Below are 16333 nucleotides of genomic sequence, written 5' to 3' on the forward strand. Positions count from 1 at the left end.
TTAAATTGTAACCAGCAGTTTATTTCAATCTAATGTGTAAAAAAAGTCAACAATGTAATTATTAAAAATGTAAATATATAATATAAAAATAATGCTGCATGATAAGGTAAGAAACCAATCTATTGGTGTTAATTTAAATAAATCTTTGTCATGGTTAATGGCACATATTAGTATAAAAAAGTCATACCTCAATATATTATATAAAAAGTCATGACCCAATTTATCAAGAATTCATAACCTATGACCTAGGATATAAAACATACTGGTATAGATTTTCACTTTTTCCGTTGACAAATGTCCATGTCATATTAGTGGCAAGAGCCTCCACATAGGCAAATCCTCCATGCTGTGATTCTTCTGCCCAGAAAAACTTAGACGACTTGTCAGGAACCTTGTTTTTATGTACGTTGCTTTTATCTGCAAAATTAGCTCCACCACTTACAAAGAAGTTCATCTTCAATCCAGGCCGTGTAACCAACAGATGCTGTAATAGACAAATAAAAGGCGATTTGTTTTCTCATTTGAATTGTTTTTCATTGTCATTTTGGAGCATTTTATAGCTGACGATGCGGTGTGGGCTTTGTTCATTGTTGAAGGCCATACAGTGACCTATATGCTAATTTGTGTGTCATTTTGGTCTCTTGTGGAGAGTTGTCTCATTTGCAATCATACCTCATCTTCTTTTTTTATATATAAGTTACATAAATTTAATTTTATAAATAATGTTGAAGTTAAAAACTATAGGTCACTGTACAGCCTTCAACAATGAGCGATTTCTAATTCAAGCTTGCAGTGGCAATATTCCATCCATAAATTTCTACTTAAATATTAAATCAATCATGGTTATCATAAGGGTCAATTTGGACTGACTCCTATCTTATGAAAATTTCTGGATCCGTCACTGAACCAATAACTTTAATAAAATGACCATTAATAATTGCAATAAACACTAAGGTAAGATACAGAAACTTATTCATAAAACACTAAGGTAAGATACAGAAACTTATTCATAAAACACTAAGGTAAGATACAGAAACTTATTCATAAAACTTATTCATAAAACACTAAGGTAAGATACAGAAACTTATTCATAAAACACTAAGGTAAGATACAGATACTTATTCATAAAACACTAAGGTAAGATACAGAAACTTATTCATAAAACACTTTTCCAACTAAAATTGATCATACATAATACTGATATGTATAGTCAGTTTATGTTCGAATTATGAGTTTGAATTTTCTAGTCCCTCTGGTATCTTTCAACCCTCTTTTACTAGTGGTTTATCTGAGATTTATATAATCACTCATTAGGAAGTAATTACCTGTAAATTATGGTCATGTCCACTGAGGTATGCAGTGATTTTATATTTCTGTAAAGTTGGTAGTAGTTTATCTATAAGACAATCAGTTGGACCATGCTCTGCTATGGAATACACTGGGTAGTGTCCAGCAACCAACAGGTATGAGGCACTGAAAGGATATTTAGTTTTTATAACAGAGGAATAAAAGTATCAATTCTTAGTTTACTATCCATAGCTTTCACTGGTAATTAATATATATAGAGAGTTCTGATAAATCATGAAATAATTTTACGGAAAATGCAAGTGTGGATAATTTGTTTGGCTGCTTGACAGTGTGTTCGGTCAAAAAAGTTTTCTATGGGTTTATTCCTAGTTTTCTATATTAAACTATGTTAAACAGTGACAGCCATCCCGAGCATCAGACCAGTGCAAACAAGAAAATTACCAGTGTCGTTTATTGAATGTTTGATTTATATGTTCAAGACTGTCATTTAGGAGACAATATTTGTACAAGTTATATGAGATTACCAACTGATTCTATTAAACCATGCTTCTTTTAATAAATCCACGCTTACAAAGGAAAAAAATAGAAACATATGAGAAGTACATACATGCAGGTTCTCATAAACAATCTTGCATATCAAAATCATATTATGCAGAAATGCACCAAATGTGATCATTCTCTAATTTTGAACTTTTGGTTTTTTTTTTGTAAGAAGCAAGTACTTTAATCACATCTAAACTTAAGCAAATATGATATGTGTCAAATGTTTTTTAAATTTCAAGATGAAGAATCACATCACTACTTTCAATGAATCTGATTCAGTATTTCATTTAAAAGAAGTACAATGTTGACAAAATATTACATAAAGCATGAAACTTTGTAAAAGAGAAAAGAATTATGTGTAAAATAATATCAAAATATCAGATTTAACTTCAAATTTTAATGTAAATCTGTAACTATGAGTACAATCTTACTTGCTTGTCTGTATTTGTTTTTCTATCCAAGTCAGCTGATCATCAGCAACCTTCTGATTGGCTGGTCCTTTTGGTTGTTTTCCAAGAAAATCGTGATCACTATTACCACAGAGTAGGATAGTGTCGATCATGATAATATCTACAGACATTTGGCTGCCTGGGATAGGGAAATTTAACTTGTAATAGTAATCAGGAAAATTCCTGAAACAGAAATGAAATAGCAATTGTAAAATGCATGTATAATAATCAAAACCTTTAGCATAATATGCGTAAACCTGTACTTGCAAAAACAAAGTTCCTAAGAATTATTTGTATCATAACTGCAAGTCCTTGTTCTATAACATAATTTTGGATAAACTTTTACTTTTTTGCTGTCTGAAAGAGTAATAATAAGGACAATGTGAAACAGTCTGTCAAATCCTTATTCTTAATGATTAGGAATATCAAGGAGTACTCAAGTATTTGTGGGTAGTATTGACTTCAAATAACAAAATGATACTCAAATCTCCTGTTTAATATATATATAATTTTGGTACCTTCCATTAAATAAAATTGATTAAAGTGAGAACACTTCTCAGTTAATTGAATGGTAATCTTTGATTAATCAAAACTTACATGTTTTGAATGTTTGAGCTTTATAATTAATCAAAACTTAAACATGTTTTGAATGTTTGAGCTTTATGATTAATCAAAACTTAAACATGTTTTGATTGTTTGAGCTTTCTTTAAAATTCCTTCAATAAGAGGTAGATTATGCGTGAGAGCAGATTTCTTTGGTTTATCATTTGGCCAAACAAGTCTCACCCATTCCGCCAAATTTGTACCATCAGAGCAAATATTTTCTGTTGTTGAAATGTAATTTATGTAACAAAGATGAGAAAACAACCATGTTTAAGAATCATAATTGTTTTAAGCTGGTCCAATACAATACAGGGAAATAACTCTGTAAGCTGAACGTTTTAATCGAGTTGGGTTGTTATAAAAATATTTAGCTTCTCAATAATCAAAGATAGTGTTTGTCAAATCGCTATATATCCAATGAATTTTTTCCAAGAAAGTGTGTTGTTCAAATTTTTTGAAATTTTTATATTTTTGTCAAAGGGTCAAAGTAAATATTTTGTAAAAAAAATTACCAAAAATTAAACGAGCCAAAATAATTTAAGTCAAAGTGTTTTGTACCACATTAAGAATTGTATTTTGACTGAAGCAAAATGCATTAGGTATCTCACCATCTGTCCTCAACTTTAGAATAAGCTATTTGTGCTGAAACATTGCCGTTATGATCATGGTTTCCAGCAACAAGGTAAAATGGTGTCTTTTGTAATGATGGGTCAGTAAAAACTTTGTCAAATGTTACCTACAAAATACAATTATAGTATATATCATTTGAAATAACGGGTTTGCAAATACATTGTCAAATGTGTCCTACAAATTTTAATACAGTGAGTGAATTTAAAAAATAATATTGCTTTTCTTTACCTTAACTGAAACATCCTTTATTTCCAGATGATTCTTAACCAAAAAATTTCACCTGATGTCTTTTTTTCTCTCTTCACATTTCAGTGATTGCAAAATATTGAACAAAATCCTAATGAGGCATCTATTCTAAAAAGTTCACATCATAATTTAACCCCCATAAAGTCATGAATTATTCATAGATTTGTTTAAATTTTATATATGATATATTAAAAAAACTAGCTGAAGTTATTTATATGGTACCTTAAATCTTGCATCACTGACTGTTTTCACTCCATCGAAGTAGAAATTGTCACCTAGTGCTAAATTAAACTGTGTTCCATATGTCGAGGTTAGGGCACCCATGGCCTTGGCAGTCCCTGTCTCTATAGAAGTTGTGTATGGGTTGGTTGGTAATCCTCCCCAATCTCCCATTACTAGGAACCTTAGACTGTCCACAGCCAAACATGACGCTGAAACAAATAATATACACAATTTTAAACCCTGTTTTATTTGGGCTTGACACATTGAAAGACACCTGTCAACTGTTTAAAACAGTATATGTTATTGACATCTAGATTTCTTATTATTATTTTTGTTGTTGGGTTGCTGTTTTCATATTCATAGGATGTTTTTCTTCTGCAAAAGTAATAATGTGGGTCTAGATTTGGGGGAGAGGCACGGGGAGGTACCTCTTTTACCCTTATTTTGTATAATCTATTAGAATTTCTCTCTATTCTTAATAAATTTGTTGTGCCCATAATTCTCTATTCAGTATAAATTAATTTTTAGTACCACATTATTTTCTATTCTTTACATTTCAGTACTCCTTTATTTTCTCTTCATTTTTTTGGAGACTATTGTTTGTTGTAGCATTTTCAGGGGTTCTTTTTTACTCTGCACTTTTTTGTTTCATGGAACTATAATTTCCAAATAGACTACTTTCCCATAAATGATAATTCAATTGCTTAAATGTTTGTATACTTTAAAAATGAGTAAAAAACTTAATTCAGTGGTTGTCGTTTGTTTATGTGTTACATATTTGTTTTTCATTCATTTTTAATAAAAATTAGGCCGTTAGTTTTTTTGTTTGAATTGTTTTACATTGTCTTATCAGGGCCTTTTATAGCTGACTATGCAGTATGGGCTTTGCTCATTGTTGAAGGCCGTACAGTGACCTACAGTTATTAATGTCTGTGTCATTTTGGTCTCTTGTGGACAGTTGTCTCATTGGCAATCATACCACATCTTCTTTTTTATATTAAACATCAATGCTTCTTTTATAATTATATCCTGGATTTTTATTTCATGCATGTATATTAAAGGGGTGAATCCAGCCAATTTTAATAGGGTGGTTGTAAACCAAGGGGAGAAAGGTATAACAGACAACATTATGTCCCTAAATACATTGATCGACCAAAAAAAGGGGGGTTCAAACCCCTGGAACCCTCCTCTTAGATCCGCCTCTGTGTTACTATTTTGGATTATCAATAGGGGTATTGAAATTATACAAATCAATCTCAATTTAATTGTGCGGTGAGTATTAAATCACCTATGCAAAACATCAATCAGAAACAAGATTCAATGAAAAGGTTCTGTAAATTAACATAAATATCTTTATACTCTAAAAAAAAAACTGAAATATTTTCAAAAACCCTTAAAACAAATGCTAAAAAATGATGGAAATGATACATGTCAAAAATATTATTTACATACTTTTATATAAGAACGAATCGACTTGACACAAGCTAGTCATTGTCTCGACCCAATATCGTAACAACAAACAGTATTAAACAAACAAGTCTTAATAATTAGTCTATAATTGTTTCTTTTGTTTTTTTTGATATATTGTACTTTCAAAATATGGAAACATCATATATTAACCTGAATAAATACCAGGGAAATATACTCTGTAAATACTCACCGAAGTGCAAGAAAATTATTGCCACTTTGATTTTAAATGATCTGTCAAACATTGTGTCTACCATTTACTAAATCATGTGACTGATCGAGTACTTTGATACCGTCACATGACAACAATGTGACAACTTCCTTAAACTCCACGCAAAAAATTAATAACTAGCTTACTAGATACAAATCTTTGATATACTCAGGAACAGGACAAGGAATATTTATATACTTAGATGTACTTTTCCCAGATTTACTATATTGTTTACTGTAGATTTGTTTTACGAAATTTTTATACATATATATATATTAAATACTAGAACACACCCGCGAAATCGCGGGCATATACAGCTTGTGAACTGTTGTAGGATGACGTTTGTAAAAGATATTTATGTATCATGGAGAATTTCAGAAAAGGTATCAAAAGCCCTCTCCCTTTTTCCAAAGTTCGATATTTTCTTTTCTGTTAAATTCAACTATTTTCGTGTTTCTGGCCTCAGACCACAATTATTCTTCTCCTTTGCTACAATGCATCTTTTGGTAAAAGTCAAATTAAATTAAAAATTTGCACCGCTTCAAACATGAAATAAATGTAACTACTTATATATAGACCATTATTAGTGTAATAAAATATGCTTCTAGGACAATCTGATCCATCAGTGCTTATTCTTTTGAGAGCCTTATTAACATGCCAATGGTAGGATATGAATCTTGTATAAATGACTAAGACCGACTAAGGCTAATTTGAGGGTGATCGGAGGGGTCCTGATCCCGAAATCCCGGTATTAAAAACATGAAATCCCGAGATGCAGAATTTAAAGAAATTCATATCCCGAAATACCGAAATCGAAAAATATATTTCCGAATTCCGTATTGATCAATCCCCAGATCCCAAGCTTAAAAACACCCGATCCCGAAGTCCCGAAAAAGGTCCTGCCTCCTTCTTGTCTCTACCCTACTTTCATTTTTGCCAAATCACTACTTTCACTTTCAACAATAAATTTTTATGCCCCATTTATGTGCATTATGTTTCTAGTTTGTACATCCGTGCGTTCGTTTGTTCGTTTGTTCATTTGTTCGTTCGTTCGTTCGTTCGTGACGTCCGTCCGTCTGTCCCGCTTCAGGTTAAAGTTTTTGGTCGAGGTAGTTTTTGATGAAGTTGAAGTCCGATCAATTCGAAACTTAGTAAGTATAGTGTCGAGGTGGCATCTGTGTACTATATGGACACATTCTTGTTTCCACATATTTTACTTATTTTAATATATAGGCAACTGGTATGAACATTTCAAAGAAAACAGTAGACAGAATACAGAGAGGAACTATATATTAAAGTAGGATAATCGTAGTTTACATGAAGATAAAACGCGTAAAATAATTGTCCTCTGTAAGGAGGTATAATAGTTGTGGTTCTTGCGATCTAAACACCATGATATGGAGAACACTCTGATTGGCTTATTTATTTATCGATTTTTGTTATCTATCATACGATTGGTTGTTTTAAACCGGATGTCTTATCTATGACTAAAAGTCAGTCTGATGACGGAATCAATATCCGGACTCCTTTTTGTCGTTTTTCTCCAAAAATAACTCAATCTGAATAATCATAAGAATGACAAATGCGACTATGCATGTTACCTATAGAACACAAAGGCATGGTGATTAATTAATCGTGGAAGGAAGAGAAGCGACACACAAAATGAGGTCTTCTCGTTTAATAGTATAGATAGAAGCTAGATAGATATGTCTGTCTATAGTATTTTTTTATAATTTTAATTTTTTTCTGAGAATATTAAACTTATACATTTTATATTATGTCCCGGATGTTTATGTAATCATATACATATTGAAGAAATAAGAAAATAAATTATTTAATGGAGCCGGCCATGGATACAATGATATAAACCGTTGAGTCATTTTTTTATAACAATGCTGAACAGGAACATATATACTGTTCCCAGTGCTGAAATAATAAAATAAAATATCTAATACGGTTACACTTGGTGGGTATATCCACAGGCACTTGTCTCTGAGGTCGGTTGCTTCCTTGATATGTACTAGTATATGATTTTTAAGTGGCAACTGCCTTTCTGACATATATATTGATGGTACCTCAGTCTATGAATGGCAACTGTACTGACGAAGTGTAGGTACCAAACAAATGATTTTCTTGAAAAAAAAACAACATGGCCAGAAGCGTGGAAAGCTAATTTGTTCAATATAAAAAGAAAGATAGTATACAATCCAACTTGAAGTGCTTCAACGAAACGAACAAATCGTCTTTGTCAACCATTGGCCTTTTTGTTTGGCTACTCACATCATCTTAAACACCAAAGAAAAAAAAAACATGTTTCAGAATTATAGTTATTGCAGAGACTACGATAACGCACTTTTGTAAGATCTTACAATAAATCTATGGCTATTGGTAATGTGAATGCGTTGTTCTTATTATAGGTATGAGATCTTACAGAGACAAAAACAAATAAAAGACAACAAACTAGCTAGAATGATCTTAAAAGATTTTACAGACCTATATGATTTGAATCGTCACTGGGCGGAAAATAAGAGTTGTAAAATCTGACAAAGTCCAACCTGATTCTACAAGAGTTGTCTTTCTTTGGAAGAGAACCCGTTATCATTTGTAATCGTATCAAAATGACAGCATGTTACTTTGTCATAGTCAGCATTCTATCCACTAGTGACACCCGTCATGTAACTTATGTCGTGGCAGCATCTGCTCCACAAGTGGCACCCGTCATGTAACTTATGTAATGTCAGCATCTGCTCCACTAGTGGCACCCGTCATGTAACTTATGTGATGGCAGCATCTGCTCTTCCAAGTGGCACCCGTCATGTAACTTATGTGGTGTCAGCATCTGCTCCACTAGTGCCACCCGTCATGTAACATATGTAATGTCAGCATCTGCTCCACTAGTGGCACCCGTCATGTAACTTATGTAATGTCAGCATCTGTTCCACTAGTGGCACCCGTCATGTAACTTATGTAATGTTAGCATCTGTTCCACTAGTGGCACCCGTCATGTAACTTAGGTAGTAGCAGCATCTGCTCCACTAGTGACACATGTAATGTAACTTAGATAGTGGCAGTATCTGCTCCAGTAGTGGTACCCGTCATGTAACTTATGTAGTGGCAGCATCTGCTCCACTAGTGCCGCCCGTCATGTAACATATGTACTGGCAGCATCTGTTCCACTAGTGACACCCGTCATGTAACTTATGTAATGTCAGCATCTGTTCCACTAGTGGCACCCGTCATGTAACTTATGTAATGTCAGCATCTGTTCCACTAGTGGCACCCGTCATGTAACTTAGGTAGTGGCAGCATCTGCTCCACTAGTGACACATGTAATGTAACTTAGATAGTGGCAGTATCTGCTCCAGTAGTGGTACCCGTCATGTAACTTATGTAGTGGCAGCATCTGCTCCACGAGTGGCACCCGTCATATAACTTATGTACTGGCAGCATCTGTTCCACTAGTGACACCCGTCATGTAACTTATGTACTGGCAGCATCTGTTCCGCTAGTGGCACCCGTCATGTAACTTATGTAATGTCAGCATCTGCTCCACTAGTGCCACCCGTCATGTAACTTAGGTAGTGGCAGTATCTGCTCCACTAGTGCCACCCGTCATGTAACATATGTAGTGTCAGCATCTGCTCCACTAGTGGCACCCGTCATGTAACTTATGTAATGTCAGCATCTTCTCCACTAGTGGCACCCGTCATGTAACTTATGTAGTGGTAGCATCTGCTCCACTAGTGGTACCCGTCATGTAACTTATGTAGTGGCAGCATCTGCTCCACTAGTGGCACCCGTCATGTAACTTAGGTAGTGGCAGCATTTGTTCCACTAGTGACACCCGTCATGTAACTTATGTAGTGGCATTTGATTTCATTAGATCTGCTCATGTAATGACACCTGTAATGTTACTTTAGTTCCACAGATTACACTTTTCATGTAGCATTTATTTTTTGTCATGTCGTGACATAGTTCAGTATACGGTACATGGGTTTGTATTATTGAAGGCCGTACGGTGACATGTAGTTGCTAGACACATATACATTAAATATAACAAATGCTACACATGAATACAGAAAAAATGTGATTGAATATGCTTTATTTCGGTTATTTAGTAATAACCTACAAACAAGTAGTGATCTTATTTAAAAAAAAAACAAACTTAACACAGTTTGTACATTTCCTGTATTTCATGTTTTCACAGAATTGAACAGGTCAAATGTACTTTAAATGAAGTGTAAAATAGAATGAACAAATATTCGCTACGATAACATGAATGGATTTTTAACTTCAATTAGTTGTACATCAAAGACCTGCGAGTATTAACCAATCGTAGTTTATTTATTATATGGAAAATATTTACAAAAGTCAATCCTCAGAATGCAATATTCATTTATTTATTTGTAATCAATCTCTATGGAATTCTAGTATAATATTGTAGAAAATATAGTACCGTTCTAATTGAAAATCTCAAACCATTGTTAATGCGAGAACTGAACGTTTCTCTACTATACTATTTAAATGCAATAAGAATCAACAGATTTTTTATCGGATTTCTTCTGTCTACGATAATGATTACACAGGGACGAAAGAGAACCTTTATGATAGTCAGGTGACACTCTTTTCCATTTATCATCGATGGTGGACGATATTTTTGTGTTTTTATTCAAAAGTTTACAACCTCTCGGTCTTGAACAATGTTGACTCGGGTCCCTTATAAGAACTTGACCAAATGGATCATATCTAAATTTTGCTTTTCCAGCGTCCTATGATAAAAGAAGAAATTCAATCATTTCTTAAAGATATGTTTTGGTTATGATTTCTGTTATCGAAGGGTATTGCTCGTTAAAATTCCATGTAAATAGTCAACGTGAAAACAATTCGCAAAGCACTGACGACTTTTTACCGTCTTTGAAAAACATCGGCAAATATCATCGTATCATTATGTAAAACAAATTGAAAGGACTCACTCACTGGATGCTACCGAGTCCCTTTATCTTACTTTGACAAAGGACTCACTCACTGGATGCTACCGAGTCCCTTTATCTTACTTTGACAAAGGACTCACTCACTGGATGCTACCGAGTCCCTTTATCTTACTTTGACAAAGTAATCTATACAAAATGCATTCGTTGAAAATGTATATACTCTATCTCTGATAATCAAGGAACAATATGTGTCAAGTTACTTATTACCAAACGAATGAGGTGAACTGAATCTCCATGACTATAATAAACATTCTGATTTTTTCAATCGGAAATTTAAATCATACTGACATATATGTGGTCTTCTCGGAGATTAAGTCGCCTACTTCCGTTTATATCGCTTTATTAATATGGAAAGTGTATCGGATGTTTTCGCATACCTTCGTTTATTCGCTTTAAGAATATGTAATGTGTATTTACTGATTCTATATATGTGGACTTGATATATAAACTCTATGAAATTAATGTCCATGTGTGGCTGCCGTCACAAGATATCGAGTTATTAAGTTAATATTCCATTAAGTACTATATTTACGTTCTATTTACATTATAAGGGAGATGAAAGTCGTAAACAATAATTAACATTATTCACAAGGGAACATATTCTCAGTAAATAGCAAATAAGGTTGGTAATCACCGATGGCTTGCATGCATTATCAAATTTAGCAATTCTTATATAGTTATCAATATGAAAATGACTTCCAGATAAAACATGACATCCAACTACCTGATAGTTATGTTACTTTCATTCTGATTGGTCTTTTCGACTGTTAATAGAATAAATTGTGTGGTGCAAGAGTCTATGTTAACCTTTTTACCTTTAATAAGAGAAAGACTGAGACATGTTCTTTACTATTTAAAATTTGTGTCCTAACACCGGAATAAAGAACCAACCTTTTTAACTGAATATTAGTTAAAATCCCACAATCACGACTGTTTGCTAATGACCCTTTTGCTGACGTCACAATCACGACTGTTTGTTGATGACCCTATTGCTTACGTCACAATCACGACTGTTTGCTGTTGACCCAATATCCTACGTCACAATAACGACTGTTTGCTAATGAATCTATTGCCTACGTCACAATGACGACTGTTTGCTAATGACCCTATTGCCTACGTCACAATCACGACTGTTTACTATTGACTCTATTTGTCAAGGATTGCGGGAACGTTTTGCGTTCCAATATGTGCCGTCGCGTTTCTATGTATATTGTAACTATGATTATACGCTTATGTTTGAATGAATAAATAAATATTGAACCATACACTTGTATTTTATTGAGAGTCAAACGTAATCGAACACAACGCGAAGTATACACCTCAAAACCCAACACCTATTGCCTACGTCACAATCACGACTGATTGCTAGTGACCCTTTTGCCGACATCACAATCACGACTGTTTGCTGATGACCATATTGCCTATGTCACAATCACGACTGTTTCATAGATGCCAACCATTACGATTTTTACGTAATTTTTCCGATTTTGCAGAGTCATCAACAAACAGTCGTAATTGTAACGTAGGCAATGGGTAATCAGCAAACAGTCGTGATTGTGACATAGGCAATAGGGTTATCAGCAAACAGTCGTTCGTTGGTTGAATCCCCTGGAGCATGTCATTTATACCAACAACAAAGAAGACAATAGTAGAATACCACTGCTCATAAGTCATACTAAGTAAATTGATTGAGATAAACCAATCCGGATAATACTAGTAAATCAAACTCATGGGAAACACGTCAACTATGAGAGGAAACAATGGAACAACAGAAACAACGAAGTGTAACAAAAATAAACGCCAACAAATGTAGGACTATTTGATAACAACTACCATATGTTCCTGACTTAGTATAGAACATTTATAAAAATAGGAGGGAAAGGGGGAGTTAAACCTGGTTTATGGCTAGCCAAACATACTGCTTATATGGCAATGTTAAAAAAAATATCGCTAAAATTACAACACTACGTGACAGGAATACAGTACAAACAAGAACACTCAACACAGGGAAACGAAAAATTTAATAATATATTAGTAAATTACAACATGTTAACCACAGAAATACAACGGAAATCTTCTTTAGACCACAGAACAGGACACCACAAACAGTGATGTATTTTTGTGACGTATATATAATCTTGAAATTCATACATTTATATGGAACCAAATCCAATATTCACAATTATTTTCATAATAATAGTATTGTAATAGAAAAATGCAGTTTATTTTATTTCATATAGTTTGTGAGTTAATGTATGTAAGTTCTACTGTGTAGAATATTTTACATAACATTATTGTTTAAGTTTCTTTACATTTTTGTAAAACAACTCACAACACAACATCTACTCACAACACAATATAGCCAGAGTACCGTTGTATTAACCTCCGGGCGAACGGTTCATCGAAGTTGGACTTTGGACTTTACACATTAAGTGTTCACCGACAATGAGTGCTAAAGATCAGATTGGTCGTTTTGATCTGCCGCCTGGGGAACAAGCACAACTTTTGTGTGCGGAAAATTTGATAAAGGATAGACACCTTATTAAGGTTCAAAATCTCTCTATGGCAGAGCTTCGAGCTTTTAATAAACATTTCCATAAAAAAATTATGATAAATGAGATGAAAGCTTTATTACCAGACTTTAGTGATAGTATTATATCAGAAGCCTGTCACTACGTATCTAACGCATTAAACAACGAGGTCAAAAGGTTTTGGGTGAATTAAAACGTAGTCGCAAGCAAGTTCCAATATCAAGAACGACATTTAAATCTAATTTATTTGTGTTCTTAACATTTTTTTTAGTACTCATTGAAGAAATGAAATTATAACAAGCGATACGGATTGTTATTTTGCACTAAGAAATGATAGCGTTTTTATACGATCGGTTACTAGTCAAAAACGAAAGTCAAATCTCTGTGGCAACAATACATCGGAATGCCCTCACGGTCATCGCAATGTAAAATAGCGTCCACGCGGCGAGCTGATTATGTTCATAGAGATTTCGATTTACCAACGGGAAAAGTCTTTGATATAAAAAAAAAGAACCGTTTTCCTTCTCAATATTTTTTTCTATGTTAATAATAAATACATTTTTTGTTTGACAAGATTTTTGACTTTCATTGTATCTGAAGTTGTCCAATTTATAGTATGAGGTTACTCAGTTGGTATCTTTAAAGTTCGGGACATCAGCATTTGTGCATTTTAATTTGTTTGGATTATTTATTTTACCATTTTTGAATATTCATTGTAATTTGGAGCCAGCAGTATTGGATTGGATTGTTTGAATGAATGTTTCTTTTAAGTAATTATAATTTTTGTCTATTTCGATATTACCAAGGTGGATAGGCTATAGCAGTGTGACCCATATATTAGAATCTAATAGGTCGGTAGACTATTTGCAACCACATTTAAATTCCGCCATTGCATCATCACTTCAAATAGAATTAGTCGGTTAAACCATGTGATTGAAAACAATAGACAGAACAGGTTATTAACACTTTCAACTATCAGTAGGATCAAGCAACATTTTCGAAATGATAAGTTTATGTAAGCGTTAATTTTGTTACAGTTACGAAATTTTAGTGATATTATAGGATTAAACACATTTTTTCTAGAGGTTATTGATGTGTAAACCGGGGCGATTAACTCACAAACTGAATAAAAGTCCGAAGTCCGAATTCATGGAAATTATACACCAGACGTATGTCGTGTTAAATGTCACCCTGTTTTAAGAAAAGAGTCATTACTTTATGCCGAGAAATCTGCCTTTCTTCGTACAAATGCTAAAATTCGTCTGAAATTTCCCACAATGCAACTCGTTGATATAAGACAATATTGCTCGTTGATATAAGAAAAGTTTTTATCGAATCGCTTCTTCCGTAGACTGTGCTTTGTGAAACAGTTCTTTTAAACCTTTGCCTCACTTAAATCAGTTTAAAAATATTACATCTCCATTTTGCCAAGACTGAGAAATAAAAAAACTGAATTAGCCCTTAAGAATACTGCAAACATGAAAACATAAACGTGCTGCAACCATACTGTATGACTTCAGAAACTCGTCTTACTGGCCTTCCGACAACGATACAAGAAGACAAGATTTGTTGCTGGCCATCAATGAACAGATCAACGTGTAGTGATAATGAAACGTCAACAGAATTTGATTATGCAACGTCATTTGCCAGACATGTTTACGGTCGCAACGTCAACTGCTAATCAAATTGCCGAGTGCATTGAGTACAGATTCATGCCATCAACTGAATTGCCAAAGAATCGACTGAAGGAACCCTTTAAAGCCCTCAAGTTCCAACCGCATAATTGCCAAAACCAGTTAATGGGTTGAACAAATGCAAAATCAGAAGGTGTAAAACAGAAGCCAAACATGTCAGACAGAATTTGTTGACCTTTCTGACAATCATTTTGGCGTTTGTAACAGGCAGTCATCGCTTTTGATGGTGACACATTCGTTCAAAAATGACACAAAAATAATCTTGTGTTGCGTTTCTAAAGTCGGTCAGTATATATTGAAAACATAATTTGGCAATTTTAGAATAAGAAATTGAAGAGATGAAAGAAAAAACAGTTTTATGTAACTTGTAATTTTGGCCTGGTCTTAGAACATAACTATATTTGAGCATTCTAAATTTTGTTGGTAACTCATAAATAATAAATTCTTTTGTTTGTTACAGTCAGTTAAGGGTTGCTAGGACATTCAGAAATTAGTAAATAAACTGATCAAGCCGCTATAATATTAAATGGCGAGTTTCTTGATAGCCTAGGTGTCAGTCGATCCCGGCCTGCCTCTATATCGGCAGCAATGCAAGACACCATCCTAGGCATTGTCACAGCTAGTTTTCCCCACCATGTAAAGCCGACACAAAACCAGCTCTCACAGATGTAGTTAGTCTGTTGAGAGTCTGTCGGGAATCAACACAACGGTTAACTTCACAATATACCAACAATCTATATACCATTGCATATGTCCAATATTATATAAATATAGTCTTTGCATGAGGTCGATACAAGGATATATTGACCTGAAAGAAGTATATTGACTGAGGACGAAGTCCGAGGTCGATATACTTCTTTGGGTCGATATATCCTGTATTGACCTCATACAAAGGCTATATTTGTTATATTATTAATTTCCGACCATGTTTGTATGAAAATCGTCATTTATTTTTGTTGGAATTTTATAGATACAACATTGTCTCTTTGACAATAACAACATATTAGTTGTTATTTCATTTACTTTTTTTTGACATCTTATGCATTTTAAGATTTTTTTTCGTCAAATAATCGATCACAGATACCATTTGTTTCAAAACGTTAAACAATATCCTGCAATTCATTACATGACGTCACAAAGTATATCGGTTTTTAGATATTCTAAAAATAACCGTGCAATATGCTTTTTGCCAGTCAATATGCTTTTTGCTATCCGCCGTTTTCTCTCTATCTTCGAAAATATAGTTTAACATGTGACTATCCCTAAACGAATCAAATTTGTTAAAATATACGAATTAATAATATAACACAATATCCAATCGAACCCATAAAAAAACATCATATAACAACAACATATTAACTCAATAAACTAGACCCCAGGTCCCAGGACAGCATCTCATTAAAAAACAAATACAACAACATTCAGGAATGAAAAACTA

The 16333-nt window shown here is 33.6% G+C and overlaps 1 protein-coding gene across 1 annotated transcript; it reads right to left on the reverse strand.

The window, feature by feature from the left end:
• On the reverse strand, positions 1-5768 carry LOC143060137 (tartrate-resistant acid phosphatase type 5-like). The gene is made up of 6 exons (XM_076233546.1): positions 5662-5768; positions 4002-4210; positions 3512-3639; positions 2283-2483; positions 1326-1473; positions 1-484 (listed from the first exon to the last, which is right to left on the reverse strand). Exons 1-6 carry the CDS (start codon positions 5723-5725, stop codon positions 239-241), a joined length of 996 nt encoding a protein of 331 aa, XP_076089661.1. The 5' UTR covers positions 5726-5768; the 3' UTR covers positions 1-238.
• Between the last annotated feature and the right edge of the window lie 10565 nt (positions 5769-16333).

This window comes from Mytilus galloprovincialis, chromosome 1 (assembly GCF_965363235.1).
Source record: "Mytilus galloprovincialis chromosome 1, xbMytGall1.hap1.1, whole genome shotgun sequence".
NCBI classification, from domain to species: domain Eukaryota; kingdom Metazoa; phylum Mollusca; class Bivalvia; order Mytilida; family Mytilidae; genus Mytilus; species Mytilus galloprovincialis.